Source organism: Gopherus evgoodei, chromosome 4 (genome assembly GCF_007399415.2).
Source record: "Gopherus evgoodei ecotype Sinaloan lineage chromosome 4, rGopEvg1_v1.p, whole genome shotgun sequence".
In the NCBI taxonomy this organism is placed as follows: domain Eukaryota; kingdom Metazoa; phylum Chordata; order Testudines; family Testudinidae; genus Gopherus; species Gopherus evgoodei.
The window spans coordinates 133,628,698-133,656,627 of NC_044325.1; the positions used below are offsets into that span (position 1 = coordinate 133,628,698).

The following is a 27,930-nucleotide window of genomic DNA, read 5'->3' on the forward strand; positions in this document are numbered from 1 at the left end:
ATTCCTTCCATGGAGAGTGCAGCCTACAGGTGGGAAGCCAGAAACACCTCCACATGCGTGGAGACAGGGCAGAACTACCAGATCTCACTGCTCAGGTGAAACAGACACATCTGATGGGAGGGATCTCCAGGACGTCAAGGTTGTGTGTAAAGGAATGCTGCACATATGTCCACAGAAAGTACCATGGGACCTACAGAAACTTGGCCTCAGCAAAGGGGTGGATCTAAACCAGAGCTAGACTCCAGGCCCCATTTGATTCTGCCTGGCACCCTGGGTGCCGTTTACACCTGTGCAAAGTGAGTGTCGAATGCTGGGCATCCCGAGGGGTCGGCACTCATTTTGTACAAGTGGGCAGGACACACAAGGGCCCGGGAGGGGAGAATCAGGCCCATTTGGGACGATCTTTAATCTTGGATTAACTCCACCCATTGCACCAGAGTCTCATCTGCTTACACCAAGGCTGAACTGGGCCCTCAGAATCCTTCTGGCTGGCCACCTCCATTCTCACATCTCTGACCAGCCATTCAGCCATCTTCACGGTTCCAGCATTCCCAAAGCACCCATCGCTACACTGTTGTATCTAGACCCCCGGCTGTCACTGTTCTCCATTCCTCTGGAGCCTAACCCGCCCATGCTACAACCGGCTCAGGAGACAAGCGGGTGTGGGAGAGCGGCCCCCACTCACATGTCCAGTCTGTGGCCGTCCGCACAGGCGATCTGTAAGGTCCAGCCACAGCAGCCATCTCCAGGGTGTACTGACGCCCGGGGCTCAGCCCCTGGAAGGTGATGTTGCTGCAGTTCTCCCCCACAGTCACGTTCCTGAGCCACACCTGCGACCTGGCTTCGAGGAGGACACCGCTGTAATTCACTCTGCTGGTGGCAGCTCCTTTCCAGGAGGCGTGCAAGGAGGTGCTTTGTCCCTGGTTGCTGAGGCTCAGCTCTTCCACGGGTGAAGGATCTAGGGGAGAAAAGGGACCAGAGTTGAAGCCAGGCAATGGATCGGGAGCAGACTGCTAGAGCCTCCCATGGTCCCAGACTTGCCCTGGCCTGGAACACCCTCCCCTGTGATCATTACTGCTGCAGCAGGGTCCACAGCCACAGAGGAGAATCCTGCCCCATATTCTCAGGGCAAACAAACCTCAGCCATCAGGCCCCCTGCTGAGGGTCTAGAATCATAGAATATCAGGATTGGAAGGGAACTCAGGAGGTCATCCAGTCCAACCCCCCGCTCAAAGCAGGACCAATCCCCAGACAGATTTTTACCCCAGTTCCCTAAATGGCCCCCTCAAGGATTGAACTCACAACCCTGGTTTTAGCAGGCCAATGCTCAAACCACTGAGCTATCCTTCCCCACTGGTGGGTCACCTGGCAACCCTCTGCTCAGAAGGGCATTTTGGGGAGTTTCACTTCCCAATGACGTGCCAAGTGGTGGTCCCTGTGGGAGGCGGGATAACAGACTGACAGTCTGAGCTAGTGCGGCAAGAGGTGGGAGGCCAGCTGGCTGGGCTGACAGCCTGAACTGGTGTGACAGGGGGTGGGCACTGGACTCAGTCTAGACTTCTGACCCAGTCTGAGACAGGAGGTAGGTGGATAACAGACTACGTGGACGTAATCAGATGCAGCAGAGGCAAGGTAGTTTAGTAAACGGGCCTATGGCCTGACGCAGTATGGCAGGACACTGGCTAGACAGACCTATGCTCTGATCAGGTGGGCTAGTCCAGATGCTGGACTGGACTGACCCATGGGTTCCATGTGTCACTAAACCCCATGGTCCTTCTGATCCTTCTGCTGTTCTAGTCAGTGACCTGTGACAGATCTGTGCTTGTGACATCACCAGGATGAGCGGCTGAGAAGCCCACTGGGAAACACTGGGAACTCATGCCCCTGGCTCCATCTCCATCCCTGTCAGCCCCTTGGCAGGCATCGGTGGCACTTACATGTCCAGTTGGTGATGCGCAGGGGTGGGGAGGCGTAAGGCCCAGCTACCGTGCTGATCACAAAGGCGTAGTGGGTTCCCGGGCTCAGCCCCTCATAGGTGAGATTGGTGACACCTCTCACCTCAGAGCTATTCTTCACCAGTGCAGGGGGCTCCAGGGAGTACAATGTCACCACGTACCCAGCTCCAGCCACCTCCTTCCAATGGGCATGCAGGGTGGAGGTGCTCCCCTGGCTGGAGAGGCTCACGCCAGGTGGTGCTAGTGGCTCTGCAAAGCAGAAAGAGCCCCGTGTGGTCAGTACTCTCAAAATCACGCTGCATGGGGACACCCAGGGGCCCCTCCCTGTGCAGCACCCAAGCAGCTGCTCCACATATGGGATCGTGGGCACAGCCGTATGGAATTCTGGGGGCAGCTGGTGGCATCACTCTGATGCCCTTTCACTCACTTAAAGAGACTTCAGCTCTGTGGGGACAGGCAGGACTGACAGCCCTGGAGATAGAGGGTCTTTTGCTAGCCACAGAGCCAGGGTGACCCCAACAGGAAAGCTCTGTCTTTGTGGCCCATTCAGGGTGAGGGTTGTGCTGTGCAAAGCCTGGCACTCCATTGCCCTCGGGGACCACTCTCCAGGCCAGGCCCCAGGCTCTGGTTTCTGGTGACAGCAGGTAGCATGCTCCCAAAGCTTGCCAATCCTGAGCACCAACCACGTGATCAGTAGCCAGGTGAACTTGTGTCAGGCCAGTTGATAAAGCAGAACTCCTCTGTCAGAATAATCCTTATTCATCACAGTCCCCCAAGAGTGACCGCGGTGCCAACAGCATGCCCAGCCAGGCAGCCCTGCCCTCCCTCCTCTAGGACCTTCCAGTGCCATTGCCCACCCCAGAGCCATGCATGGACCAGGCTTACCCACTGGACCTCTAACAGCCCAGCCCATCTGCAGTGAAGGGTCACAGCGCAGGCCGTTGTCTTGGCCTTCCTGCCCCTCCAATGCCTTCGGGTCCCAAGCACGGGCTCGCTGCTTACGTGTCCATGCGGTGGCACTCAGAGAAGGTGCCCTGTGAGGCCCAGCCACGGCTGTCACTTGCACTGAGTACTGGTTCCCAGGGCTCAGCCCGTGGAAGCTGATGTGAGCGCTGTCTCCTCCCACAGACACGTTCCTGGACAGGGCTCTGCTCTCTCCCTGATGCAAGGTCACCAGATAATAGTTCCTCTCGCCAGCAGGCGGGGTCCAGTGAGCCTGCAATGAGCCAGCTTCCCCAGTGATGCTCAGGGTCAGGTTGACTGGGCTCAGAGGGTCTGGGAGGAAGGAGAACATGGGGTGGAGGGTCAGAGCCCAGCAGCTCAAACATCTCCTAAAAAGAACCCCCAGGCACATGCTGTACCCAGACAGCCTCATCCACTCGCCCAGGGCAGAAGCCATTTCCTTTGCAGGGAAAAGTCAGTGACTGCACTGGCTAGAGCAGGCAGTGCCAGCCTCCCCCACACAGCCTTGCTCCATATCTCTCTCCTGCCCTTCCCAGCTTCTGTCTCAAAGAGAGTGCCGCCAGAAGAGACAGAAGCATGAATTAGAGATGTAGGAGATGGAGAAGACTTAGATCAGCTAACCCTTCCCTCTCACACAGGCCAGAGGAGAACTGCTCCTTACACCATGTTACACCAGACTCAGTTTACTTGTCCCAAGTAATGGCACCTGCACCTTTCCCCCTTGATAGACAAGCCCACAGCCTCATAGAGCTCATCATCAGGACATCATTCTGGATAGTCAGCCTAAATTCTCCCCAGCTTCATCTCATCCTGTTCCTGATACTGTTTCATTCTCTGATTTGGGGCCTGTCCTTGAGACTAACTCCCGGTTCAGAACAGACCCTTGGAATGTTTTGGCACCATGTAACATTTTGTTAATCTCTAGGCAGCAGCTGCATCAGAGAATGAATCTAGTCAGAGATGCTCTATGGCAGAAAGCAGGCAGCTGATGAGATGCCCAGCTTCCAAAAGTAACTGCACCACAGCTAACAAGAAGCATCTCTCCAAGATGTAGCTACCTGGATAGTTAGTTGAAAAGAGGGTGCAGGAATATCTGTAATCTCACAAATCAGGAGCGGGGCACCCAAAATCATAGGCTCACCTTAAAAAAAAAATAGGATGTTTTCAAATGATCCATTCTCGCTCTCCCTCTCTCCATTGTCTGACCTGAGCATCAAGGGTTCATGGTCTCAGGCTCTGCTCCTCAATCATGAGGAGTGGAAACTGACTCTTTCTAAAAACAGAATCTGAGAGTCTAAGGTCATCATCTGACTCCAGGAGCCAGTACTTTCAGAAAAAGCATCATTGCGGGAGCTGGCCATGCTGCCCCTGGCTCCTGAGCTGCTTCACAGGGACTGCCCATGACATAAGGCAGATGATGCATCACCAGGGATCTAAATTAGCTGTTACCACTCAAGAAAGAGATGTTGGAGTCATTGTGGATAGTTCTCTGAAAACATCCACTCAATGTGCAGCGGCAGTCAAAAAAGCAAACAGAATATTGGGCATAGTTAAGGAAGGGATAGATAATACGACAGAAAATATCATATTGCCTCTATATAAATCCATGGTATGTCCACATCTTGAATATTGCGTGCAGATGTGGTCGTCCCATCTCAAAAAAGAGATACTGGAACTGGAAAAGGTCCAGAAAAAGGCAACAAAAATGATGATGAGTATGGAATGGCATCCATATGAGGAGCTATTAATAAGACTGGGACTTTTCAGCTTGGAAAGAGATGACTAAAGGGGGATATGATTGAGGTCTATAAAATCAAGATCAGTGTGGAGAAAATAAATAACACAAGAACCAGGGGTCATTCAATGAAATTAATAGGCAGCAGGTTTAAAACAAACAAAAGGAAGTGTTTCTTCACACAACGCACAGTCAACCTGTGGAACTCCTTGCCAGGGGATGTTGTGAAGGACAAGACCATAACTAGATTCAAAAAAGAACTAGATAAGTTCAAGGAGGATAGGTGCATCAATGGCTATTAGCCAGGATGGGCAGGGATGGTGTCCCTAGCCTTTGTTTGCCAGAAGCTGGGAATGGGTGACAGAGCTGGATCACTTGATGATTACCTGTTCTGTTCACTCCCTCTGGGGCACCTGGCATTGGCCACTATCGAAAGACAGGATACTGGGCTAGATGGACCTTTGGACTGACCCAGTATGGCTGTTCTTATGTTCTTATGCCCCCACCCTGTTCCCGGAGAGCGGTACTCACATGTCCAGGCGGTGGCGTTGGGCCCCGCTGCCCAGTACGGCCCAGCGGCGGCGCTCACCCCCAGATGGTACAGGGTGCCGGGACTGAGGTGCTGGAAGGTGTAATTGGAGAGGCCCCTCTTGGCTGATACTGTCCTGGTCACCAGGTGGGAGAGCAGGTTGTGGAGGGTTAAGTGCAGCCAGGCAGCTCCTTCGGCACGGCTCCAGGAGGCAAAGAGGCTAGTGCTGGAGCCCAGGCTCTGGAGTGTCAGTGCTGCTGGGGTGGTGGGTGCTGAGGACACAGACAGGAGCTGAGGAGATGTGTGGCTGGCAGTGCCTAGCCTACCAGGCATACGAGGTGCGTAGGTGGGGAGATTGATCATTTTACAGGGAGGAGTTGGGGGTTCCAGCACTGGTGGGACAGCCGGGCAGTAACCAGAGAAGCCCAAAGGGGGCTGAGCGGCTCCCAGCTAGGCCTCCCCAGCACGCCGGGCAGAGGATGGGGATGGCCTGGCCACGGGGTTCCCTATGGGAGACTCCTAAATGCCCTCAAGACAGTCACTGGGCTCCTCCCGCTGAGATGCACCCAGAGGCCAGGGCAGGATGCTGGGGGCCAAGAGGTAGCCTGGCAGAGCTGGCAGGAGCCATTACAACCTGCCCCAAGTGAGAGTTAAGTAGGGGCAGCTGGGCACAGTCCAAGTCGGATTCTCTTGCTTCATAGGAAAGGGCTGTCTCGGGGTGCCAGGATCAGTGGGAAGGGACAGGTCTGGACACTGAACCAGCTCCGTGGCTCAGACTAGCTAGGGCCCTTCTGCCAGCACCCCCAGGCCCAAGGCTGCTGGAGGGAGGGAGGAGGGCACAGCAGCCAGCCTGGGCTAGGCAAGGGGGCAGCTGTGAATGGCCTTGGGGCTGGTGTGGCAGTTTAGGTGCAGGTGTCGCTTGTTCTTCATCCTCGTGGTAAATAGAAATAAACCCATCCAGTGCCGGGATGGGAACAGAGGCGAGCAGGCTAATCTGCTCTCTAGGTCTCAACCACCAGTCAGGGGCACCCCCATCCCATTCACATACATACAATGGGGGTGGACCACACCTGCCCACCTCACTCCGGGCCAGTCTCACGCCCCACAGCCCCAGCTCACACAGATAACGGGCCTGGCTAAAGCCAGCTGCTGGCCCAGCTCCCACAGATCCAGGAGATCCCGTCCCCACCAGGGCACAGCCATGCCGGTCACTGGCACATAGCCCCACTCTGGCTTGCAGCTGCAGCCCACTCACTCTGCTTACCCGTCCACTGGTGGGTACTGGTGCTGGCCTGCCTCGCTCCAGCCAGCGTGCTGATCCTCAGGGCGTACTCGCTGCCAGCCAGAAGCCCATCGAACAGGAAGGTGGAGATGGCTCCAGGGACAGACTCGTTCCTCACAGCCCCCTGGGAGTCGAGGTGGTAGAGAACAAGCCGGTAGCCATCCTTCTGGCCGGGGGCGTCCATCCAGGAGGCTCGCAGGGCCAAGGGGCTCCCGTCGCTGCTCAGACTCAGGTTGTGCACGGGGGCAGGGCCTGTGCCAAACACAACACAGACAGCGTCTCCTGACAGCCACAGTGTGCCCGCCACACAGGCATGGCGTGAGACTGACCAGGCACCCACAGAGTATGGAGAGGGTCCGTGTCAGATCTCCCCACATGCTGGATCCATCTAGCTAGACTCCATGACAGAGCCACCTGGCCGAACCCCCCCGCCAGACCTCTTGACCAGAGCACCCTTCCAGCTGGACCCCCTGAGCAGATTACCCCTTTGTCATCCCAGCTCCGCCACCACTCTGTCCCTAAGGAATGCCTTGGCAGGGATTTCCATGTGCCCGTACCAGGGACCCAATGGGATCTAGTGGGATCTGCCTTAGAATCAGGTTCTGGGAATTCACTGGGAAAACGGGGTCATGGAGCCTCTCCCTCTGAATCCGCCGGGTGCTAGTTCTGCAGAGTGACCTTCCCACAAAGGTCATCCTGTTAAGTTTGACAATAAATTGCCCCTAGCCGCCCTCCTGCCAATCCACAGCCCTAGGAGCCCAGTGCCTACCCTGTCTCCCCATCTTCATCCCTCTGTAACTTTCACTCCTCATCGCTCCTCTCCCCTCCTCAGCACCTTTCCCCAGCATTCCCCTGCCACCCCGAATCTCCATGTTTCCTTTCCCCGCCACCAGGCTGAAAGAGCCGGGGGGTGGGGCTGCAGCGCAGAGCAGTGCTGGTGCCACTGTCCACGCTATGCCCTTGGTTCTCCCAAACACTGAAGGAACTGAGTGGGGGAGATGCAGGTACAGCAGGGCACCCTGCCCTGGGTCTGGAAAGCCTTCCTCTGCAAGGTTGAACACCAGGCTGATTTGGAAAGAAGCCAGCAAGGGGTTCATGTTTCCATCCAGAGGTCCCTGCTCTGGCCGGAACCCCTGCCTGGGTGCCATCGGTTGGCCTCTGGAGCCCGGGAGGAGTGTGAGCTGGTGCTGGTTAAGTGCCAAGGGGGCAGGAAAAGGGACTAACTACGGAGGAGATGGGAGACTAATGGGAAGACAGGCCGTGCTTCATCCTGCATCTCCTTCTCTGCAATGCAGAACTTTTCCTGTCCTCTGCCCTTTGCAAGCTGTGGACAAGGGCTCCTCCCATAGAAGGGCCAGTCGCAATCACAACCCCTGGTTTGGAGGTAACACGAGACTTGCTCTCTCAGTGCCCCCCTCGGGGCTCACATCACTCCAACCCGGGGCAGGGGAGGGTGATAGCAGCGGAGAACGTAGGAAGCCCTTACTTGTCTGGCCACTGACTCTCTGGCTGGAGGCCTCCGCACAGGCCAGAGCAGCAGTGACCTCGATGCTGTAGGTTGCCCCGGGGACAAGCCCCTGGAACTGGAAGCTGGTAGCGTTGAGTCCAGCCGATCCGTTCTGCAGCAGCACCTCTGGCTCCAGCATGTAGATTGCCAGGGTGTAGCCCAGGGCACCCCCATCCGGCTCATCCCACGACAGGAAGAGGGAGTCAGGGCGGCCCTGGTCGCTGACGCTCACGTTCAGGAGGCTCCCTGCAGAATCAACGCCGGCGGTGCCGAGTGAGCAGTCATGGGCCCATCCAGCCCCAGCCCGTGGGCTTCGCTGCTGAACAGATGGGGCCAGACTTTCCTTGCATGTTGGGCTCTCCTGAAAGCTGGCCCCATGGCGGGTGCTGGGACCGGTAGGAAACTCCAGCCTTGCCAGCCACTGCCCTGAGCGCCTCAGCATCAGACCCTATTCCTTGCCTCCGAATGCAAATCTTTTCATTTGAGTTAAACCCACTTTCTACCCATCTTCTCCAGCTGCCTCCTCCTTGGGGGTGGGAGCACTAGAGCTCCCCACCCCATAAACAGTGCTTAAAGTGCAGCCCCTCAGCCAGCCGGCTCCATTTTTAATTTGGTGGGGGGGGGAGGTTGGTCGAGTCTGCGACCCCTTGAGACTCTCCTCCCTCGGCACCCTTTAAGCACTGCCCCCGCAGGTCTGGGTCTCACCTTCTCCCAGCTCTGCGGGTCCTAGAGCCTCGGCCAGCAGGAGGGAATGGTCATTCCTGCTGCAACACAGGCTGCACCTCGGCTTGCTCAGGCAAAGCCGCACGATTGCTCTGTTAGTTACTAACAGGGAAATGCCTATGACCCACAGTGAGGAGTTCTGAGACCATCCAGCAAAGGGTGGTGGTGACATCTACACTACTCCATTCATTATACTTACTTCCAAGCGCAGGGGGTGGGCAAACTTTTTGGCCTAAGGGCCACATCTGGGTATAGAAATTGTATAGTAGGCTCCGGCTGGGGGTGCAGACTCTGGGGTGGTGCTGGGGATGAGGGGTTGGGGGTGCAGGAGGGTGCTTTGGGCTGGGACCAAGGGGTTCGGAGGGTGGGAGGGGGATCAGGGTTGGGGCAGGAGGCTGGGGTGCAGGAGGGGGTCAGAGATGCAGGCTCCGGGCAGCACTTACCTCAAGCAGCTCCCAAAAGCAGCAGCATGTTCTCTCTCCGGCTCCTATGTGATGGCACGGCCAAGTGGCTCTGCACACTGCCCTGTTCACAGGCACCACCCTTGCAGCTCCCATTGGCCGTGGTTCCTAGCCAATGGGAGCTGCGGGGGCAGTGTGCGGAGCCCCTTGGCTGCCCCTATGCATAGGAGCTGAAGGAAAGACATGCCACTGCTTCCGGGAGCTGCATGAAGCAGGGCAAGCCCCCGATTCTGCTCTCCAGTGGGAGCTCGAGGGCTGGATTAAAACGTCTGGAGGGCCGGATGTGGCCCTCGGGCCGTAGTTTGCCCACCCCTGTCCTAGCAGTACTGTGAGCCTTAAGCAAGGCTAATAAAGAGCTACAGAGACACTCCCTGAGCTAGCCCAGCTCCTCCCAACAGCTCACAGCCCAGCCCTAGCGGAGGACTCCCTGCTGCTCACCTCTCTCACCAGGCACCACTTCGGCTCCCGCATGCCCCTCCGAGGTGGTCCGGTTACAGCCCTTGCCCTGTGGGATTGGATTCAGTGTGAGTGAGACCCATGAGGTGACTCAGACACAGTCTATCAGGAGGAGGTTTCTGATCCCATCTTTAATGAGGGCAGGAGAGCTGATGGCTGGAAGCTGAAGGTGCAGATTTTTAACAAGTAGGTGAATTAGCCATTGGGCCGATTACCTAGGATGCAGCGGATTCTCCATCACCTGGAGTATGTCTAAACTACGATCAGACACCTGCGGCTGACCTGAGTCAGCTGACTTGGGCTCAGGCCATGCAGCTGTTTAATTGCTCTGTAGATGCTTGGCCTTGGGCTGCAGCTGGGGCTTTGGGACCCTCCCTGCTCACAGTTCCCAGCATCACTATGGCGACAGCCTGGGGTATCTGGCAAGCAGCGATAGGGGCTCCCTCTATGGCACTGTTGGGGCTGGGGGCGCAGTCACAGCAGGCTTGTCCCTGTCGCCGTTCGGTAGCGCAGCCAGGACCTAGACTGCCCCAAGCAAAGCCCTGGGCTGGCCAGGCCTTTCGCTCAGGCTCTGGGACCCCAAGGGGGGAGTCTCCCTGGTTTGGAGGGGCTGGAGTGCCTGGGCACAGCAGGATCTGCAGTGTGGATAGGGCTGCCGAGATCCCAGATGCCACGGTAGGAAGATGAGTGGGGAGGCAGCCGAAGCTGGTTACCTTGGTCTCTGCCCCGGAACCCCTTCCCAGTTAGTGACTCCCAACATACCCACCCCCTTCAAAGCAAATCCCCCTCCTTCCTCCCATAGTAGGTGCAGGGCTGACAGCCTGGAGACTCATGCCTCCCCAACCTTGGCCCTGCAGGGCCAAACTCTGCTCTGGCATAAGCAAGGACAGCTCCACCGAAGGCAATGGATTTACACCAGGGCTGACTTTGGCTGGGACGGAGGGGGTCTCACATCTAGGGACGAGATGGGAGTTCACCCCGCACAGCTCCCCACAACCTTGGCCTCTCCCAGCAGGGGCGCAGGCAGTCAGTGCACCCAGGACCTGGACACCCCACAGCCACTGCCAAGCTAGGCCAGATGGGAGCAGGAGCCATGATGGCAGCAGCCCTTGTTCCCAGCCCCACTGAATGGCCCCTGTAAGAGCCACTGGTCCCCGGCAACCAAAAATCAGGCCAGCCAGCTCCTGTCTTCCCCCTACCTCCGCACCTACCATCAAAGTGCCGGCACTGCGGCCAGGGGGCTGTCCATAAATTACCTGAGGCACTAGAGAGTCTGTGGGTCTTTCATTTTGCATGTTTGTTTCAGTGTCACAAGGGGGGCAGGTCTTGAAAATCACTCCCAAAATGTATTACGTAATTATGGCCAGGCCCCGGGGATCGCCTGGGCTGGAGGTGCTGGGAAATGAGGCAGACTGGGGGGTGGGCGGGTGCAGACTGAGCAGCCTGAGAAGCTTGGAGCACCCAGCACCCCCCAACAGCAGTGTCAGGTGTTCAGCCCCTCTTGGGAGCAGCTCCCACCCCCTGGATCGGAGATGCTGTGGGGCCCTGACTCCTTCTGCACTAAGGGAAGTGGCTCTGCTCGGTCCCATTCCCCCAGCAGGCAGAAGAGAACTGACCATCTCTCTGGAGTCTCTTCCCTCTTAGTTCCTCTGCCTGCCTCATCCCTGGACCATGGAGAGGTGTTTGCGTGTGCGGGGGGGAGGGTGAACACACACATCCTGCAAACAGCCGATTCCCTAAGCGAAGTCGTGGCAACAACAACCAGCTCTGATTGCAGGGGCGAGAGGGCACTGAGGGGGGAGAGGAGGAGGAATGAGCCAGGCTGTGGCTGCAAAGCTTGCTAATGCGCTGCAGCTGTGCAGCTGGAACGGCAGCCCGCAAGAATGTTATCATTTCCCAGCGGGGCAGGGGCAGGCGAGCCCCGAAACCTGAAGCCAGCGTCCTCTGCGGAGAAACAGGGGGTGCAAGAGACATGGGCTTACCTCAGCCAGGGTCCCCAGGAGCCAGGACGCCCACAGCAGGGGCAGCAGCAACTGTGGCTTCATCGGGAGCAAGGTGGGCTGAGGAGAAAAGGAACAGAAAGTTTGGGCCTCTCTTAGGTGCAGTTGTCCCCGGCCGGCTCCGTTCCCCGTGGCAGCTCCGGCCTGCGTCCCCACATGGTATCCGAGCTCACACGGGACGGGATGACATCAGTGGGGCTACAGGCTGCAGACAAACTCCAGCCAGCTGTGCGTGGGCAGGGGCCGTGTGTGCCTGCCGGAGGTGAGAGAGCTGGGGGTGGATCATTTGTGTGTGTGTGTGTGTGAGAGAGAGAGAGAGAGAGAAAGAGAGAGAGAGAGATCTCCAGTGCTTGTGCTCCTGTCTGTGTGTGTAAGTGTGTGTGTGTGAGAGATCTTCAGTGCATGAATTTCGTGCGTGCGTGTGTGTGTGATCTCCAGTGCCTGTGCTCCTGTCTGCGTAAGTGTGTGTGTGTGAGAGATCTTCAGTGCGTGAGTTTCGCGTGTGTGTGTGTGTGTGTGTGTGTGATCTCCAGTGCCTGTGCTCTAAGTGTGTGTGTGAGAGAGCTTCACTGCGTGAGTTTCGTGTGTGTGTGTGTGTGTGTGTGTATGTGTGTGTGTGTGTGTGTGTGTGTGTGTGTGTGTGTGTGTTCGTTCCCCTGGGTGTTTGTATCCTGTCTAGGAGTCTGCCTGTAATGTTCCTCTGCGCGTCTGTGTGTGTGTGTGTCCATGTGTCCCTTGCCTACGTGGGTCTGTTTTGCAGTGTGCTGGGCTGTGCCTTGGTGTGGGGGGTGTACCTCTGGGCGGGTGTGTGCCTCTGGATGAGCTCTGTGGCCAGGGCTCCAAGACCTGTTCCAGCTGGGAAAAGGAGTCCTGCAAAGTTGCAGAAGGTGGTGCAGTGATGGGAGAGGATTGTCCGGGGCTCCTAGCTGAAGAGGAATGTACCTTGGGAGCATCCTGAGCAGCCCTCAGCCCCCGCACCTCCCCGAAGGGAAGGTGGGTTGAAGCCTGAGGCCAGCTGTGTGTGTGGTGTACAGGTCTGTCTCGGGCTGACACAGCATGTTTGGCTCCAGGCTGGTTCAGGATGGCTGGGCTGGGCTCCTAAGGGAGGCGGGGGCTGTTCAGAGAAGTGGCTAGCCAGAGCTCGTGCAGCGTGCAGCACCCAGCCCAGGGGAGCGTGACCCAATAGCCAGCATGGCGCTCTAGCAATGCTCAGCTAGGAGCCCACATGGCCAGGCAATGGGTGAGGCGCCGGGCTGGTCCCAAGGCAGCCTGAGAACCCAGTGGGGCGGGGGATGATCAAGCCCCGCTTCCCAGTGGACTCCCCCTCCAGTTCCTGTAGGCCTGGTGCCCTGCATGGGCCAGAGCTACCCTCTCCAGCTGGCATGGGTCACAGGGCCTGCCAGACACAGGACTTGCCCACCCAGACACAGACATGAGCCAAGCAGGGCTTGGAAGGGCTGGAACCTGCCACCCAGTGATGGGGGCCATGCAGAGCAGAGGTGCCCCAAAGGCCCCTGATTCCCAGCCTGGCCCAGGCCATTCCTCCAGCACCAGGTGGCGGCTGGTAGCCTCACGCCTGGGACAGCAGCCAAAGCAGGACGGGGCTTGGGAACTGAATCAGATGAAAGAAAAAACAAACAATTGCCCCAACACCATTGCAAACTGTCCCCCAAATCCACCTCCCCAAACCCTGAACCGTTCCCCACAAACCCACCAAAGCACCTGCCCCAAGCCCAGCTCCCACAGCTCCAAACGTCTCCCTGAACCAACACCTAGACTCCAAACTGTCCCCCCAAATCCATCTGCCAACTCTTAACTGTGCTCCCAACACTCCCTCAGTCTCTGAACCATCCCCCTAGCCCTGCCCAGGCCACGGGCAGCCCTGGCTGCCTGGTCTGAGGAGAGTGGGGCCAGATGCCCACTGTGCCAGCCTCCCAGAAATCCATGAAAAGGAGAATAGTCACTAGAGTCCCAGACTGCAATCACAGGCGCGGGAGCTCTGCCAAGGCCCCGAGGGTCCCTGGGGTCACTCTTCAGGGAGCGGGTACCAATGGGAGTCACAGCCAGAGTGGGGACATGGATTCCTGGGATCCTCCAGGTCTGAGGGTGACTCCCTGGGGGGAGACAGACCATACCAGGGCTGGAGTAGCACCATCCTGGGCTCCAGCTACACCAGGACATGGGGCCTGCTCTAGAGGGCCCCCCCACAACCTGCCCCTTCCCACCTGATGGGAGCCAGGGTAAGATGTTCCTGCTCAGATATATATTTGTGCAACATCAGCTCCCACAGCGTGTATCCCAGGGCCCTAACACACAGAGCACGTGCCGGACATGGAGCCCATGGGCAAAGCAACAGGAGCCCAGACTGGCGGACACTGAATTTAATGATGGCAAGAAGTTTTAAAAAGAGCCTTAAACATGGGCCTGGCCTGATTCTCCAGGCTGCTGGGGACCGAAATACCCGAGCATTGTGATTGCTCCTTTGGGACTCGAACAGGAAGGAGTGAACAGCCCCAGCAGGGCAGGCCTGGGGGCTGAGCAGTAAGACGGGATCAGGAGAATCAGAGCGCAGATCCCAGTGGGCCGTGGGGAGCACGTGGAAGGTACATGGCAAGGAAAGGGGGAACATCGACGAGAATCCTCCCTCGTTGGCACTACTGTGGATAGGACAGACTGGAGAGGATAGACAGGGTAGGAGGTCGACAGGTAGGAAGGAAGGAAGCTAGATGCCCACAGTCAGGGTTGGTGCAACCATTTAGGCAGCCTAGGCAGTTGCCTAGGGCGCTGGCATTTGGGGAGCTCCATTTTCTTTGGCAGCAACCGCGGCGGCCGGATCTTCAGCCGCCCTGGTCACTGCCGGCATTTAGGCGGAGGCAGGGGAGCATGGGGACGGCCGTCTGCAGCAAGTAAGGGGTGGAGCACGCCAGGGAACTCCCCGCCCCAGCTCACCCCTGCCCCGCCTCCTCCCCGAGCACGCCATGGCCGCTTCACTTCTCCCGCCTCCCAGGTTTGCGGCGCCTGAGCTGATTGGCACCGTAAGCCTGGGAGGCAGGAGAAGTGAAGCAGCAACGGTGTGCTCGGGGTGAGCTGGGGCGGGGGGGTTCCTCAGAGCGGAGGGTAGGGCGTGGGGAACTGCCACAAGGGGGGCGCCTCAGGGCGGAGGGGAGGAGCTGCCGTGGGCTGGGGGAGTGCCTCAGGGTGGGGGCGCAGAGGGGGCGCAAGGTGGAAGTTTCGCCTAGGCGCGAAACATCCTTGCACAGGCCCTGCCCACAGCTAACCATTCACAGGGAACAATTAAAGGAAAATTGTCTTTCTGGTATTTTGCTTCCCTAGTCGTTTCTCTACAAACACCCAGTGCACATTGAAGCCCCAGGAAAAGCCAAGAAGACACTGCCAAGATGCCACCCTGCTTGCAGAACAACTCCCCACTTCCCTCCCCTCTCCACCCTCCAGGTGTGTGGCCGGCACTAGTGCGAGCAGGCTCCCCCAGTAGGCAGGGATCTGTTCCTAAAGCAGAGGACACGTGGCCTGAAGCAAAGCGATCCCTGTACATGGTTTGGCCCCTTCTGCAGGGCAGCAGGAACTCAAGGGGAGGGCTGGGTGCTGGCAGGCAGGCTAGGGGATGGAGTCTCTTTCCACTGGCCAGGGTTTGGGCTGGCTGCTGGAGCTGGCTGGCTGAGTCAGAAGCTGTTTAGAAAGGCCCCTTTCCAGCACACCCTGGTCGCAGCCAGGAGAGGTTTGGCTTTAAATTTCCCTTGGAAACGGCACGGTCGTCAGCCTTGCGTGGTTAGGGGATTTCGGCTCATCCAGTGCCCTGCGACGTTCGCACAGATGCTTTTGGCCTTGCTGTCCAGCCTGATGTCACTTGACAGGTTTGTGTGGTGGGAACACAGGGCACACAGCAAGGCGGCCCACAGGGGTGGGGCATGGGGGCACCCTTGGAGCCACAGCAACAGCAAGGGGTGCCTTGAGGGAGGGAGAAGAGGAACAGGGGTGAGCAGCGTGGGCACCCTGGTGCTTGAATAGGGCCAGGATTGAGGGGGAGAGACAGAGATGAGTGGGGAGCCCAGGGCTGGGATAGGTGAGGGGCCCACGGGTAGGGGTGAGGGGCAGAAGCCCAGCTGTCTGCAGAGCCCCTGACTGGACTAGGGGGAGGTAGTGCAGAGCTGTATGCATGGTGGGGGGAGCCGGAGATCTGGACTAGAGGAGGATGCTTTAAATCAGGCAGGGGATGCAGTGGCTGACCTGTCCAGGCAGCCTGCTGGAGTGTGCTGCTCCTGGATCTTGCTAGGAGGCGAATCCGCTCTGCACTGAAACCTCTATGGCTTGCTCCCTGACCCTGGGTTTTCCCCTTCTCTGAAGGTGACCTTACAAGGGTGTGACTCCATGAGGAAACAAAGCAGGTGCCTTTCCCCCAGGGCAGCCACGGAGCAATGGGTGGGGCCTCACTGTCTTTGAACACAGCAGGAAATTCCAGGCCCCTGAAAAGTGTGGGGACTAGTGCATTAGCTGAGGTCATGACCTGTGAGGTCTGGGCTGTACCTGCCTCGCTTGGCTTGATGGAGATGCTGCCCCTGGCCGCACTTTGAGCTCTCCTCGCCAGCTGCGGGCCCAGCCTGTCTCTGGAGGGGAGGCCCAGCTCCTCTCAAACATCCTCCCCTCTGCCACAACTCAAACGTTGCCGCCTCTCCCTGGGAGCCAGAGCTCAGAGCACTTCAGAGACTAAGGAGTTCAGCCCCTGGGGAGACAGGGACCGATCACCACCCCCAGTTCACAACTGGGCAAACAGACACGCACACACGTGAGAAGCAACTTGCTCCAGGCTACACAGCAAGGCTGCGAATAGAAACCAGGAGTCCTCACTGACACCCCCCCCCCTTCCCCCATGGCTTAACGACTAGGCCGTGCTCCTCCCACTGGAAATAGGTCCCACCCCAGTAAAGCACCAGTCAGCTGTACTTGCCCCTGAATCCACTAGGCTCAGCTCTTCTAACTCTCTCCCTGCTGGACTGGATGGAATCCCCCAGGTCTGAGATGTGCACGGCTCAGCCAGCTGGGAACATGCTGCTCTTGCCATGCAAGGTCACTCGGGCTGCAGGGAGGATCCCCTGCAGGCCAGGGGGGAGTGCAGATCGGGGGGGCTGAGTCAGAGAGGAACCTGTACTAACAACTGAACCGTTGTGTCCTAGACAGCACGGAGCCAGTGGAGGGAGCTGGCTAGGTCATGCTGGGGCACTTGCTGCTCTGCTAATCTCTCACTGAGATGGATGGAACTCACAAGCCTGGCTCTGAGTGGCTCATCCTGTACCCCCCAGGTCTCTCCCCCTTTGCAAGCCCCACTTGATAGCATCCAACACTGGGCACCATTCTCCCTGGACAGGCAGGCAATGGACCAAGCAAGAGCAAGATACCTTAGCTGAACGGAGTCCCTCAGGACAAAGATGCACCTTTACAGACCCAACCCTCTCCACCTCCCACTGACACGGGTGGAGTCACGCTGGATTTAGTGGGGCGTGGTGCCTGTACATTACAGGGGTGCAGGATAATGCAGATCAAAGTACTGGATCACAGGTTCCTGACACAGCGGCTAATCCCTGATCATTCAGTGGAAAGGGACCCACTGCATTGAGTGGCTCCTTCTGTGCCCCCATGGGGGCCTTTGCAGAACAGGTGGGAGGCCAGCAGGGCTTGTATCGCTTGGGCAGTGCAATGGCTAGTTGGATTGTGGAGCGTGCAGCCCGAAGCTGCAGTGTGAGTACAAAGGGAGGCTGGGTTTATGAGGGCTCCTTGGCTCAGAAGCTGCGGGGTGCTCCTCTCACAGATCTGCAGGGGGAAGAACAAGCCACGGACCGTGGGTAAATCTCTATCGCCCACTCACAGGTTATGGGTCTGTCTTCATTGCAGACTTTGCCCAGGTTCCCTAGGCCAGGTGTAAAGCACCAGCACCCTCGGGTGAGAAGACTGTATGTGGGGACAGAAGGGGGAAACACCCGGGTAAGAGCCTGGCTTCTCTCCAGTGAAGACAGACCCTAAATCTGTAATTGCTCACTGGAATCTGCTCCCAGGGTTTCAAATCCTGCAGCACAGTCCCAGAGAATACAGCATCCCCCCTTCAGCCAAACCCCATGCTGAGGGACCAGGCCAGCAACCGTGGGCAGACTGTAAGCTGCTTGGGACAGGGAACGTCTCATTGTCCTGTGTTTGCACAACGCCTAGCCCCATGGGGGCCCTAGGGCTAGCACCATGTGACTAAAGAAAGAGAGGGAGTGACAGCCAGACAGATGGAGCAAGGGAGGGATGGACACCCCAGGGATTACACTGACCTGTAGAACAGCCCAGGCATTCTTGGCATGAAGGGGTTAATGCTTCCTGGGGGGGGGGGGGATACTGAGTGGAGTCTACAGATGCCCCCTGTCCCCACACCAGATCTCCCAGTGTCTTATCTCCTGGGTAGCAGCAGCTGAGGGCTCAGAGGGCAGGCTAGAATTAAGCCATAGGCCTTGTCTCCATCTGATTTGGGATCCTCTCTCCCAGTTACAGCTAAACCAGAGCACAGACCCCTGCAGCTTTCACCAGGCCCAGGCACCTGCCCCACACTCTGCCCCACTCTCACTAACCCACCCACAGAGATGTGCATTCTGGGCCCACGAACTCTCCTTCCTACCTGACTTCACTCCTATCAGGGCCAGTACATCATTCATAAAAGGGGGACAGATAAAGCCCTAAGCCCAGAGGTGTGTGGCCACCACCAGAGCAAGTGTCCAACTCCCAGAATCCCTGCAGCACAGCCAGGGCCTAAGAAGGAGGCCTGGGACCTACAAAGAACAGACTGAACTGCCCTGACATTCCAGAGACACTGTTTGTCATGTTCTCGGCCACAGAGCAGGGTGATGTGTTTTCCTTTAACCTTTCCCATTTTTCCTTATTCTTTTTTAAATTAATTGTTGATTAAATAACTTGTGTTTGCTTTAAATTGCATGAAATGATCGGTGGGTCAGGGAAGTGTCTAGTGCAGAGAGAGCACCCTGGTGTAGGGACACCCTAGCCCCTGTCCTACGTGACCACGGCAGGGTTGGGGGCTGAGCCCCCAAGGAATCCTGGGCTCAGCCTTGTTGGGGTTACAAGGACTCTGCCAGAGAGGAGAGTGGAAGGGGAGCCCTCAAGGGCAGGGGCACCTCTGGGTAAAGGAAGTGGGAGTGAGGACTCAGATCCTTCCGCTAGCCCATTTCATCAGGGTAGTGCAGACGCCAGGAAAGTTCCCCACAATAGCAGGACCATTCCCCTGCTTACACTTAGCAAGCAGCCCCTGATTTCCAGTAATGTATTAGAAAGAGATCCACCCCTTCCTTAGTCACCGGTATGAAGCTAGGATTGGGGTCAGTCCCAGGCAGCTAAGAGCTGAAACAACTCCAGCAGATCTGACTTTCCAAAAGTTGCTTCTTCTCCTTCTCCTTTCAAGGGGAGATGGGGCCAGCCACACCTGTGCCATAATTAATTAGCTGCTTCCCAGCCTAAGGGGGTCAGGTGATCAGGTGAGGCGGACCTGGGCTTTATAAAAGGGCTGAGCTCAACCAGCTAGCCTAAGGAGGGGAATCCCAGGGAGTGGGCAAGTTTGTTGGGGTCTGCAGGAGTCTGGGTACTCTAGTCTAGGGGAAGCAGTGCTTTTAACTGGAGCAGGGAAGGCTGCAAGGACCAGAGGCTAGCAGGGGTGAGAACAGTGGTCCAGGGGAGCCAGCCCAGTAGCTCGGTGCTCTATACTGGAACCAGAAGGACTCTCAAAGGTAGCCCAGAAAGGGGCTGGGAACAGGGCCTAGAGGGTGAGCTGAAGGGAAGCCTCTGAAGAATAGAAGAACATCCTTGTTTGTGGGGACTCCTAGGCTGGACTCTTTGCTACCCTGGAAGGGGTCAGATTTGTTTGTGATATGGCCAGAGGGCTAAGCTGCCTCTCTAGCACAGAGCACTGTGCGGAGAGCTGAGGAGACCCACCCCCTTGGGGGAGGACACTGAGGCAGAGTGTGCCACACTTGAGCAGAAGGAGGCACTATGAGGCAGCTATGCTCCACTATGCCCTATGAGTTCACAATAAGCCTCATTTTAAAAATTCAAACAAGACCCTAATATCCCATTTGCCACCCACCAGCCCAATTGCTCTCTTTGTAAAATACCTTATCTGCCTCTTCTAGTTAAATTGTAAGCTCTGGGGGTCTCCTTTGCTTATGCCTGGCCTCATGGGGAATCTGATCTGGATATGGGACCTCCAGCTGCCACCAGAACACAAATAACAGCCACAGCAACTCTGTGTGTTGTGAATTTGGTCACGTAAGTATTGGCTATCATGTGGGTCCATTCCTGGTTCTGCCACAGGCCTGCTTGGTAACCTCAGGCTGGTCACGTTGCTGCTTGGTACCTCAGTTTCCCCATCTGTAAAACCAGGATAATGATACTGACCTTTGTGAAGAGCTTTGAGATCTGATAAAAAGGGCTAGATAAGAGCTAGGGATTGTTACTGTTGTGTCTTCTCCCTGATTGGCTAGCGAGTTGCAAATAGCATCATCCCTGGTAAATCACATGCTTTTGGGATCCTCAAATCCCCAGTGTTTGTAAAATCCCTCATGAGTCATGTGACTGAGTCACAGCAAGGCATGCTCAGGCGTTTGCTCACAAACACGATTTGAGGCCAGCCTGACTAGGGCACACATTAAAGTTCAGGACATTAAAGACCTTTCCCACTACCCAGGTGTTCATAATGGTGTCTGAGATGTGTAACCACCAAGGAGATGACATAGATTCCTGGGACTCTGCTGGCAGCTCAGGGAGAGGCACTGTCCCTGGTAGGGAGGGGGAACCAAGGCAGAATCAGAGTCTGCCTGGCAACCACTAGGGAGTGACAGGCCCTCCCAGGGAGGAGCCATTTTGGAGTCAGACTGGGGCTAGCCTGGGCAAGGGCAGGACTGACTGTGGGGGGGAACTGGAGAGTCCCAGACCTGCATGTGGGTTTCCCCTGAGAACAGGCTTCTAGGGACCTGACAGCAGATCCCTCAGCTGGGTTTTTCCTTCCCCACTGGTGATTCCCAATTTGTAGCATTTGCAGGGAAATTTCCCCAGCCAGGCTGGGTTCACCCTCCAGCTCCCTAGGTGAGACCAGTCACCACATGGTCAGTTCTGCTAGTCCAGGGAAGCTGCCCGCAGAGTGTGTGACTGGAGGCTGGCCTAGGAGGCTACAGTTTCGATGTTTGTGTAGTTGTATAACCTACACCTTGAGCGCTGCACTCCTTTGTGGTGAGGGGAAATCCTGGGACCGACACAGCCTGGTTGCTGCCTGAGGAGGATCCCTGCCAGCAGACAGCAGCCCCTCTGCAGTCAGGGCCGGTGCAAGGATGTTTCGCGCCCTAGGCAAAACTTCCACCTTGTGCCCCCTGCCGCGTCCCCACCCTGAGGCACCCCCCCGTGGCAGCTCCCCCGCTCTGCCCTGAGGCGCCCCCTTGCTGCAACTCCCCACCTCCCACCCTCCGCACTGAGGCACCCCCCCACCCCAGCTCACCCCTGCTCTGCGCACAATCACAAGCACCCCAAGCACGCCATTGCTGCTTCACTTCTCCTGCCCCACAGGCTTGCGGCGCCTAAGCTGATTGGCACCACAGGCCTGGGAGGCGGGAGAAGTGAAGCAGCTCACCCCTGCCCCGCCTCCTCCCTGAGCATGTCGTGGCTGCTTCACTTCTCCCGCTTCCCAGGCTTGCGGCCCCAATTTTCCGCCCAAGCTGCCCTGGTGACCCTGCCAGGAAGGAGCGAGGGAGGTGGAGACACTGCCAAATAATTTCATAGAAAAGAAAAAGGATACACCCTGCTGAGTGGGTGGGGGGATCCAAAAGAACCCAGACCTGTCCATCGAAACCTGTAAGTGGATTGGCAATAAAGGAGGTAACCAGGTTGACCAGGGTGCTACAGATGATTGAAACAGATGGTTTAAAAATCTGAGTGATGTTACTGAGATTCAAGGCACTGGAGGGCACTACTGCAGTGGCTGGTTCTGTTTCTCTGGGTGCAGAAGCAGCCGATGGAGATATTCTCATTATCTGATGGTGTCATAACTATAAAGGGAAGGGAACAGCCCTCCTGTGTACAATACTATAAAATCCTTCCTGGCCAGAGACACCAAAATCCTTTTACCTGGAAAGGGTTAAGAAGCTCAGGTAACCTGGCTGACACCTGACCCAAAGGACCAATAAGGGACAAGATACTTTCAAATCTTACGGGTGGAGAGGACACTTTTGTTTGTGTGCTCTGTTTTGGGGTTGTTCGCTCTTGGGACTAAGAGGGACCAGACATCAATCCATGGAGAAATTGGAGAGGGTCCAGAGAAGAGCAACAAGAATGATTAAAGGTCTTGAGAACATGACCTATGAAGGAAGGCTGAAGGAATTGGCTTTGTTTAGTTTGGAAAAGAGAAGACTGAGAGGGGACCTGATAGCAGTTTTCAGGTATCTAAAAGGGTGTCATCAGGAGGAGGGAGAAAACTTGTTCACCTTAGCCTCCAATGATAGAACAAGAAGCAATGGGCTTAAACTGCAGCAAGGGAGATTTAGGTTGGACATTAGGAAAAAGTTCCTAACTGTCAGGGTAGTTAAACACTGGAATAAATTGCCTAGGGAGGTTGTGGAATCTCCATCTCTGGAGATATTTAAGAGTAGGTTAGATAAATGTCTGTTAGGGATGGTCTAGACAGTATTTGGTCCTGCCATGAGGGCAGGGGACTGGACTCGATGACCTCTCGAGGTCCCTTCCAGTCCTAGAGTCTATGAGTCTATGTTCTCCAAATCTTTCCGAACCAGTCTCTCATATTTCAAACTTGTAAGTAACAGCCAGGCAAGGCGTGTTAGTTTTATCTTTGTTTTCTCAACTTGTAAATGTTCTTTTTTGCTAAGAGGATTTACCTCTGTTTGCTGTAACTTTGAACCTAAGGCTAGAGGGGGTTCCTCTGGGCTCTCTGAATCTGATTTCCCTGTAAAGTTATTTTCCATCCTGACTTTACAGAGATGATTTTTACCTTTCTTTCTTTAATTAAAAGCCGCCTTTTTAGAACCTGATTGATTTTTCCTTGTTTTAAGATCCAAGGCGGTTGAATCTGCACTCACCAGGAATTGGTGGGGGGGAAAGGAGGGGGAATGGCTAATTTCTCCTTGTTTAAGATCCAAGGTTTTGGATCTGTGTTCACCAGGAACTTGGTGGAGAAGTCTCTCAAGGGTACTAGGAGGAAGATAGTCTGTGGGGGAAGGTAGACAGAGGTTCCCAAATAACTCTTGAAGGATTTGGGTGGTGGCAGTAAAACCAGATCTAAGCTGGTAATTAAGCTTAAAGGTTCTCATACAGGTCCCTACATCTGTACCCTGAAGTTCAGAGTGTGGAAGGAACCTTGACAGACGGGGTGCAGCTCTTCTACTTAAACCTCTCCTAAGTAGTCAGTCTTAGGCACAGCACGGCCTACGCTCTCACAAGACAACCAGCATGCACAAGACTTAAATGAAATGGCAGCTGAGGAGAAAGAAGACGCCTCCAAAGCTAACCAAGGTTTCCATGCTATAACAGAGGGCCAGGGGCAAGGCAACTCATATAATAATTAATAATCACTAGCTCGTGTCATCTTTTCATCTGTATACCTTAAAGTGCTTTACAAGGGAGGTCACTATCATTAATTCCATTTTACAGATGAGGAAACTGAGACACAGGAAGGGCACGTGACATGCTCAAGGTCACCCAGCAGAGCTGGGAATACAGCCCTGGTCTCTTGAGCCCCAGCCTAGTGCTCTAGCCACTAGAACCCAGGTGAGCTGGCTAAGGACTGGGCACTGACTGGCATGATGCCCCAAGTGAAGAGATGGCAGCGGGCGGGACTCTGTGAGAAGCAGATAAACCAGAGGGCTGCGAGCTTTGCAGCTGGGTGCCTGAGCTCACTGCACACTCCAAGAGCTCCTGGCTAGGGCCAGGGGGAGCAGGAAGGATTAGCACCTTCACAGTAAAAATATTGTGGAGGCTTCGCCCATATAAACTCATGCATGCCGGGGGGGGGGGGGGGGGGAAGCGAGGTTGGGACCTGGAGGGGCTGGCACAGCTGCCGTGGCACCAGGGAGCAGGTAGGAACTGCTGGGACCCCTTCCCAGCCTGGTGCTGGCTATCTCCCAGCCCCACTGAGTCTCGGTAGCTCCCCTCGATCCCCCTACTATTCCTCTGCCCCTCCCATTCACAGCTTCAGCTCCCTCCTTGCATTCGTCCATCCACCCTCACAAGCTCCCTGTCTGCCACCCTCCCACCCCCTTGTATTTGAGGGACTCCTTGCACCCCTTTTCCTCTCCAAAGTACCTTTCTTCACCCTGGGTTGGAAGGGTTGGGCAGAGGGAGCAGGCCTTGGGGAGGCAGCACTAGGCGGGAAGAAGGAATGACCTTTTCCACCTGGCTGAGCATAGCTCTTCTCTCTGCCCCACAGCTGCTAGGCGGCTCTCAGCAGGGAGCGCAAAGAGCAAAGGGAGTTTCCTGTTTCCCCCCAAATCAACAGGGAGGTGCAATCAGAGAAACACCATCGGCCTAGGCTTTGCTCAGGCAGGCAGATGTGCGGAGCCCCGGAAATGGCTCGAGACTGCTAAAGTCAGGGTCTAAAGAGGGAGCAGGAGATGGAGCAGCAAAGGCAACATGCTGTCAGGAAGCTGCAGGAATGGAACCGGCTGCTCTGCTGACCTGGAAATCAAGGGAGAGGAGCCTGCGCAAAGAATCGCAATGACGACCAGGGAGGTGAGGGGGTACCAGCCCCTGGGGTATTAGTCAGTGCCCCCTGGGCGCCGGTCCTGGGCTGAGAGATCTTCCCCAGCCCTCCTGCATGTCCCATGATCCAGTCCTAGAATCTATGAATCTATGATTATTACACATGCAGGAGCAACCAGCGAGGGCAGGGAAGAATCATGCAAATGAATGCAAATCTAATGGAACAGCAGCGGGGGGGCAGGCGGGGTGTCAGACTGCCCAGATGGAGCTGCCACCCATCCCCACCCAGAGGGCAGGAACAGGCCGGATCTGATTCCCTGATTCCAAACTTCACCTCTCAGAACCAAACCCTTGAGTCTAAATGCTCCTGCTGTGGGGAATTTGAGCTCTGGATCGGAGCCATCCCAGAGCTCAGGGGGTCTGGATCAGGTCCGTTCTGGAGATCAGCTTAAGCCACTCACTCAGAGCTGCACCCTGACATGGACGTGCCCTGACATGGAGCCAGGGTCAGTCCCGGCCCAGGCCCGGCGCCACAGGGCTGCGGCCAGCAGCTGCAGCCGTCCATACTGGAGTGAACAAGCCTCTCATTAGGGCTGAGCTGGGTGCAATGCACCACTAGCTGCATGGCCCCATTGCAGCCGCGCAGGCTGGGTGCTGGGAGAGCCTGCACGGGCTGCAGAAGCCAGAACTTCCCTTCCTGTCCCCCACCAAAACCTCAAGCTGTGCCTGACCCAAAAACAATCTCGGGAGGCTTCTCCACCCAGCGGCTGGAACCTGGCCGGGAAAGTCAGGGGCTGCTGAGTCATCACATTTCCCACAAAGCAGCAAAAGCCGCCACAGCTGGGGGTGGGAGCCCTTGAGCAGCCCTGGCTGTAACTGAAAGCAGCAGTGGCTAGAGCTGGGAGCGCCAGTTCCTGGGCATGATGCTGGTAGGTTGTGGGGGAGGACACTTAGGAACTGTGCTGCGATTGCCAGACCACTCACGACAGCCAGGCCACCAAGCAGCCACCAGCTGGGAAAGACGCTCTCCTGAGCAGGGTTTGAATGAACTGGCCTAGCCTGCTGTGCCCAGGAGTCAGACCAGGGGACTCAGAGCCAGGGGCTCACTCTGGTCTGTAAGTGACTCACTCATGCTGTGACTTGCATCTCCACCTGCCCATCAGGGAGAACCCTGCTCATCTTGGGCCCAGGGAGGAGCCACTCTGGAGATGTTCAGCGCTTGGGATTAGTAGCGTCGTGCTGAGTGAAAGGGGGCCAGGCCAGCAGGGAGAGACAGACACGGACGAGGACACGGCAGAAATACTGGTGAGAACCAAGCCATGGTGGAAGGCAGCAGCTGCCCCAGTGGGGACATAATGACCAATGACCTGAGCCCCTCCTGCACATCCAAAGGGCTTGCTCCTCTCCTGTGCATCAGTAGCTGCCTCTGATACCTCCTGAGGCCACTCACACATGTCAACACCAGCCCCTCGCACGGCAATTGGCCTGGGCTTCCCCCAGGGCTGTGCCCAGTAGGGATAGCACAGGCCTAGCCCCAAGCGGGGCGGAAGCTGGAGGCACCATTCGCAGGCAGGGGATGCACTGGGAGGGATGGACTCTCCCTGGGTTAGAGGACCTGTTCGGAGACACATGTGCCCAGACTCTCAGTGCCAGGGCACAGAAGGGACCAGGCTCCCATCCGGCACCTCCTGGAGGATTATACTATGGAAGCTCGCCCTGCTCTGCCACCGGGTCCTTAGGGGAGCCAGCGATCACGGCCGAGCCCCCTTCCCACGCTGGCCAGTCCATGTAGCACAGTCCTGCCTGCTCCCTCCCCCACCCCCCTGACTGTGTACTGGGCCCTGCGAAGGCCGGTAAGGGAGCAGAGCCCAGGCACCTCCATCCAGCAAAGCGTATGGGGCAAAGGGAAATGCATGGCCTAGCTGGGGAGCCAGCCGAGGTTGGGGGGTGGATCCCAGGTCCCTCCCCTCTGACAGGCTCAGATGCCAGATGCTTTATAATCTGCAGTGCCCTGGGGCCGGGGGAGGGATAGAGCTGCATCAGGCATGAACACTGCCTAGGCTGTGGGCCTGACACCCAGCACTAGCTCCAGGGCACCAGCCTGGCAGAACTGGGTCCTGGGTTGCTGTGATACAGCAGCCGCTTTAACCCTTTGAGGGCCTATGCAGTCCCTAGCGCTTCTCATCCATAGCTTTCAAAGTGCTCCACAAAGGAGGCCAGGATGGGGAAACCGAGGCACAGGGCGCAAAGTAACTTGCCCGGGGCACCCCAAGTGGCCATTGCCAGAGCCAGGAATAGAACCCAGGCACCCTGATTCCCAGTCTATCCACTAGGCCATGCTGCCTCCTCCGGTGTCCCTAGGCAGAGAGACGGACCCAAGAGCAGGATGCTGCAGCTGCCAGGCAAGCTCCCTGGGCCTGTCTCATGTATAGCTGTGCCGAGCGTGTGAAACATTCTCCTTGTGCCTGGCAGCGCTTTGCACCTACTGGAGCTCGCTGTAAGGACCAGCCAAGGTACTGGGCAGTGGGGACCCAGCCCCTGCAGCATGTGGCCCCGCTGCCAGGCAAACCACGGCTTGGTGAGTGAGGGGGAGTCCACACCCAGCAAGCCAGCTAAGGGCCAAGCTAGTCTCCCCAGGAGTCACGCCCTCATGAGCTGGCAGGGGTTGTGCTGAGCTGATGTGGGCCAGGAGTCGCTGCCCCCGGCCAGGCCAAGAGGGGCCATGCTGGACTGGCACAGAGTGTCACGCTCTTGCCCTGGTTCCAGCAGGGCACACACAGGGTGCAGAATGGTGCCCCCCATGCCCGGTCCCTCTGGCTCTCCATGCTCCTGGTGGTGACAGGGCATGCTCTCCTCCCTGCATGGCCCAGTGCTGAGTTCACCCCCAGCAACAGGAAAAATCCCCTGGTGCCAAACTCCCCAGCACAGCCCAGGTGCAGGGACCCTGTGCCCGGCAGTGCTGCCAGCCTCCCAGGGCCAGCAGGGCCCCCAGTGGAGACCAGCACAGCCAAACCCAGCAGGGATGATGCCCGCTGCTGCTGGGCTCTTTCCCAGCATGCCACTCCGCAGGCGCATGGGGCAGGGTGGCACTGAGGGAGTGGTGTGAATGGGCACCAAGGGGGCATTGTGCCAGCTTGGTTGCTTTAAGGCTCAGCAGCACTTTGCAGTCCCTGAGCCGTGCCCTTCAGGGAAGCTACGGTGAGACGGTCCATTCCCACCGGAAACAGGAGCCTAGTGGCAGGCTGTCCCAGTGCCCCGACGTGCCCGCCCAGCCCAGCTCAGCCCAGCCAAAGCCTGACCCGACAGGGCTTGGCTCATTCCACAACCAAGCTCAGAGTCAGAACTGATACTTCCCCTGAGGAGCCAGGCCCAGCCCCCATGCTCCCTGCTCGGGGGTCGCCGAGGCAGGGGGTGACGTAGTTACCTTCCTAGGCTGGCACTCCCTGGTCGGCACTCCGGCAGGGGCTCTCCTGGTGACGCTAGTGCTGGTGGTGCATGCTCACTCCTGCCTCGCCTCTCTGGCAATCAAGTCTGAACTGGCCCCTGTGGAGTCCCGCCTGGGCCCGCCC

The 27,930-nt window shown here is 57.1% G+C and overlaps 2 protein-coding genes across 2 annotated transcripts; both read right to left on the reverse strand.

Moving 5' to 3' along the window:
• Nucleotides 1-620: 620 nt before the first annotated feature.
• Nucleotides 621-2,805, reverse strand: LOC115651261 (receptor-type tyrosine-protein phosphatase V-like). The gene is made up of 3 exons (XM_030562198.1): nucleotides 2,793-2,805; nucleotides 1,938-2,204; nucleotides 621-958 (listed from the first exon to the last, which is right to left on the reverse strand). Exons 1-3 carry the CDS (start codon nucleotides 2,803-2,805, stop codon nucleotides 621-623), a joined length of 618 nt encoding a protein of 205 aa, XP_030418058.1.
• Nucleotides 2,806-6,390: 3,585 nt separating this feature from the next.
• On the reverse strand, nucleotides 6,391-27,828 carry LOC115651262 (receptor-type tyrosine-protein phosphatase V-like). Its single transcript, XM_030562199.1, has 5 exons — nucleotides 27,786-27,828; nucleotides 11,594-11,671; nucleotides 9,594-9,660; nucleotides 7,951-8,217; nucleotides 6,391-6,716 (listed from the first exon to the last, which is right to left on the reverse strand). Exons 2-5 carry the CDS (start codon nucleotides 11,654-11,656, stop codon nucleotides 6,391-6,393), a joined length of 723 nt encoding a protein of 240 aa, XP_030418059.1. The 5' UTR covers nucleotides 11,657-11,671; nucleotides 27,786-27,828.
• Between the last annotated feature and the right edge of the window lie 102 nt (nucleotides 27,829-27,930).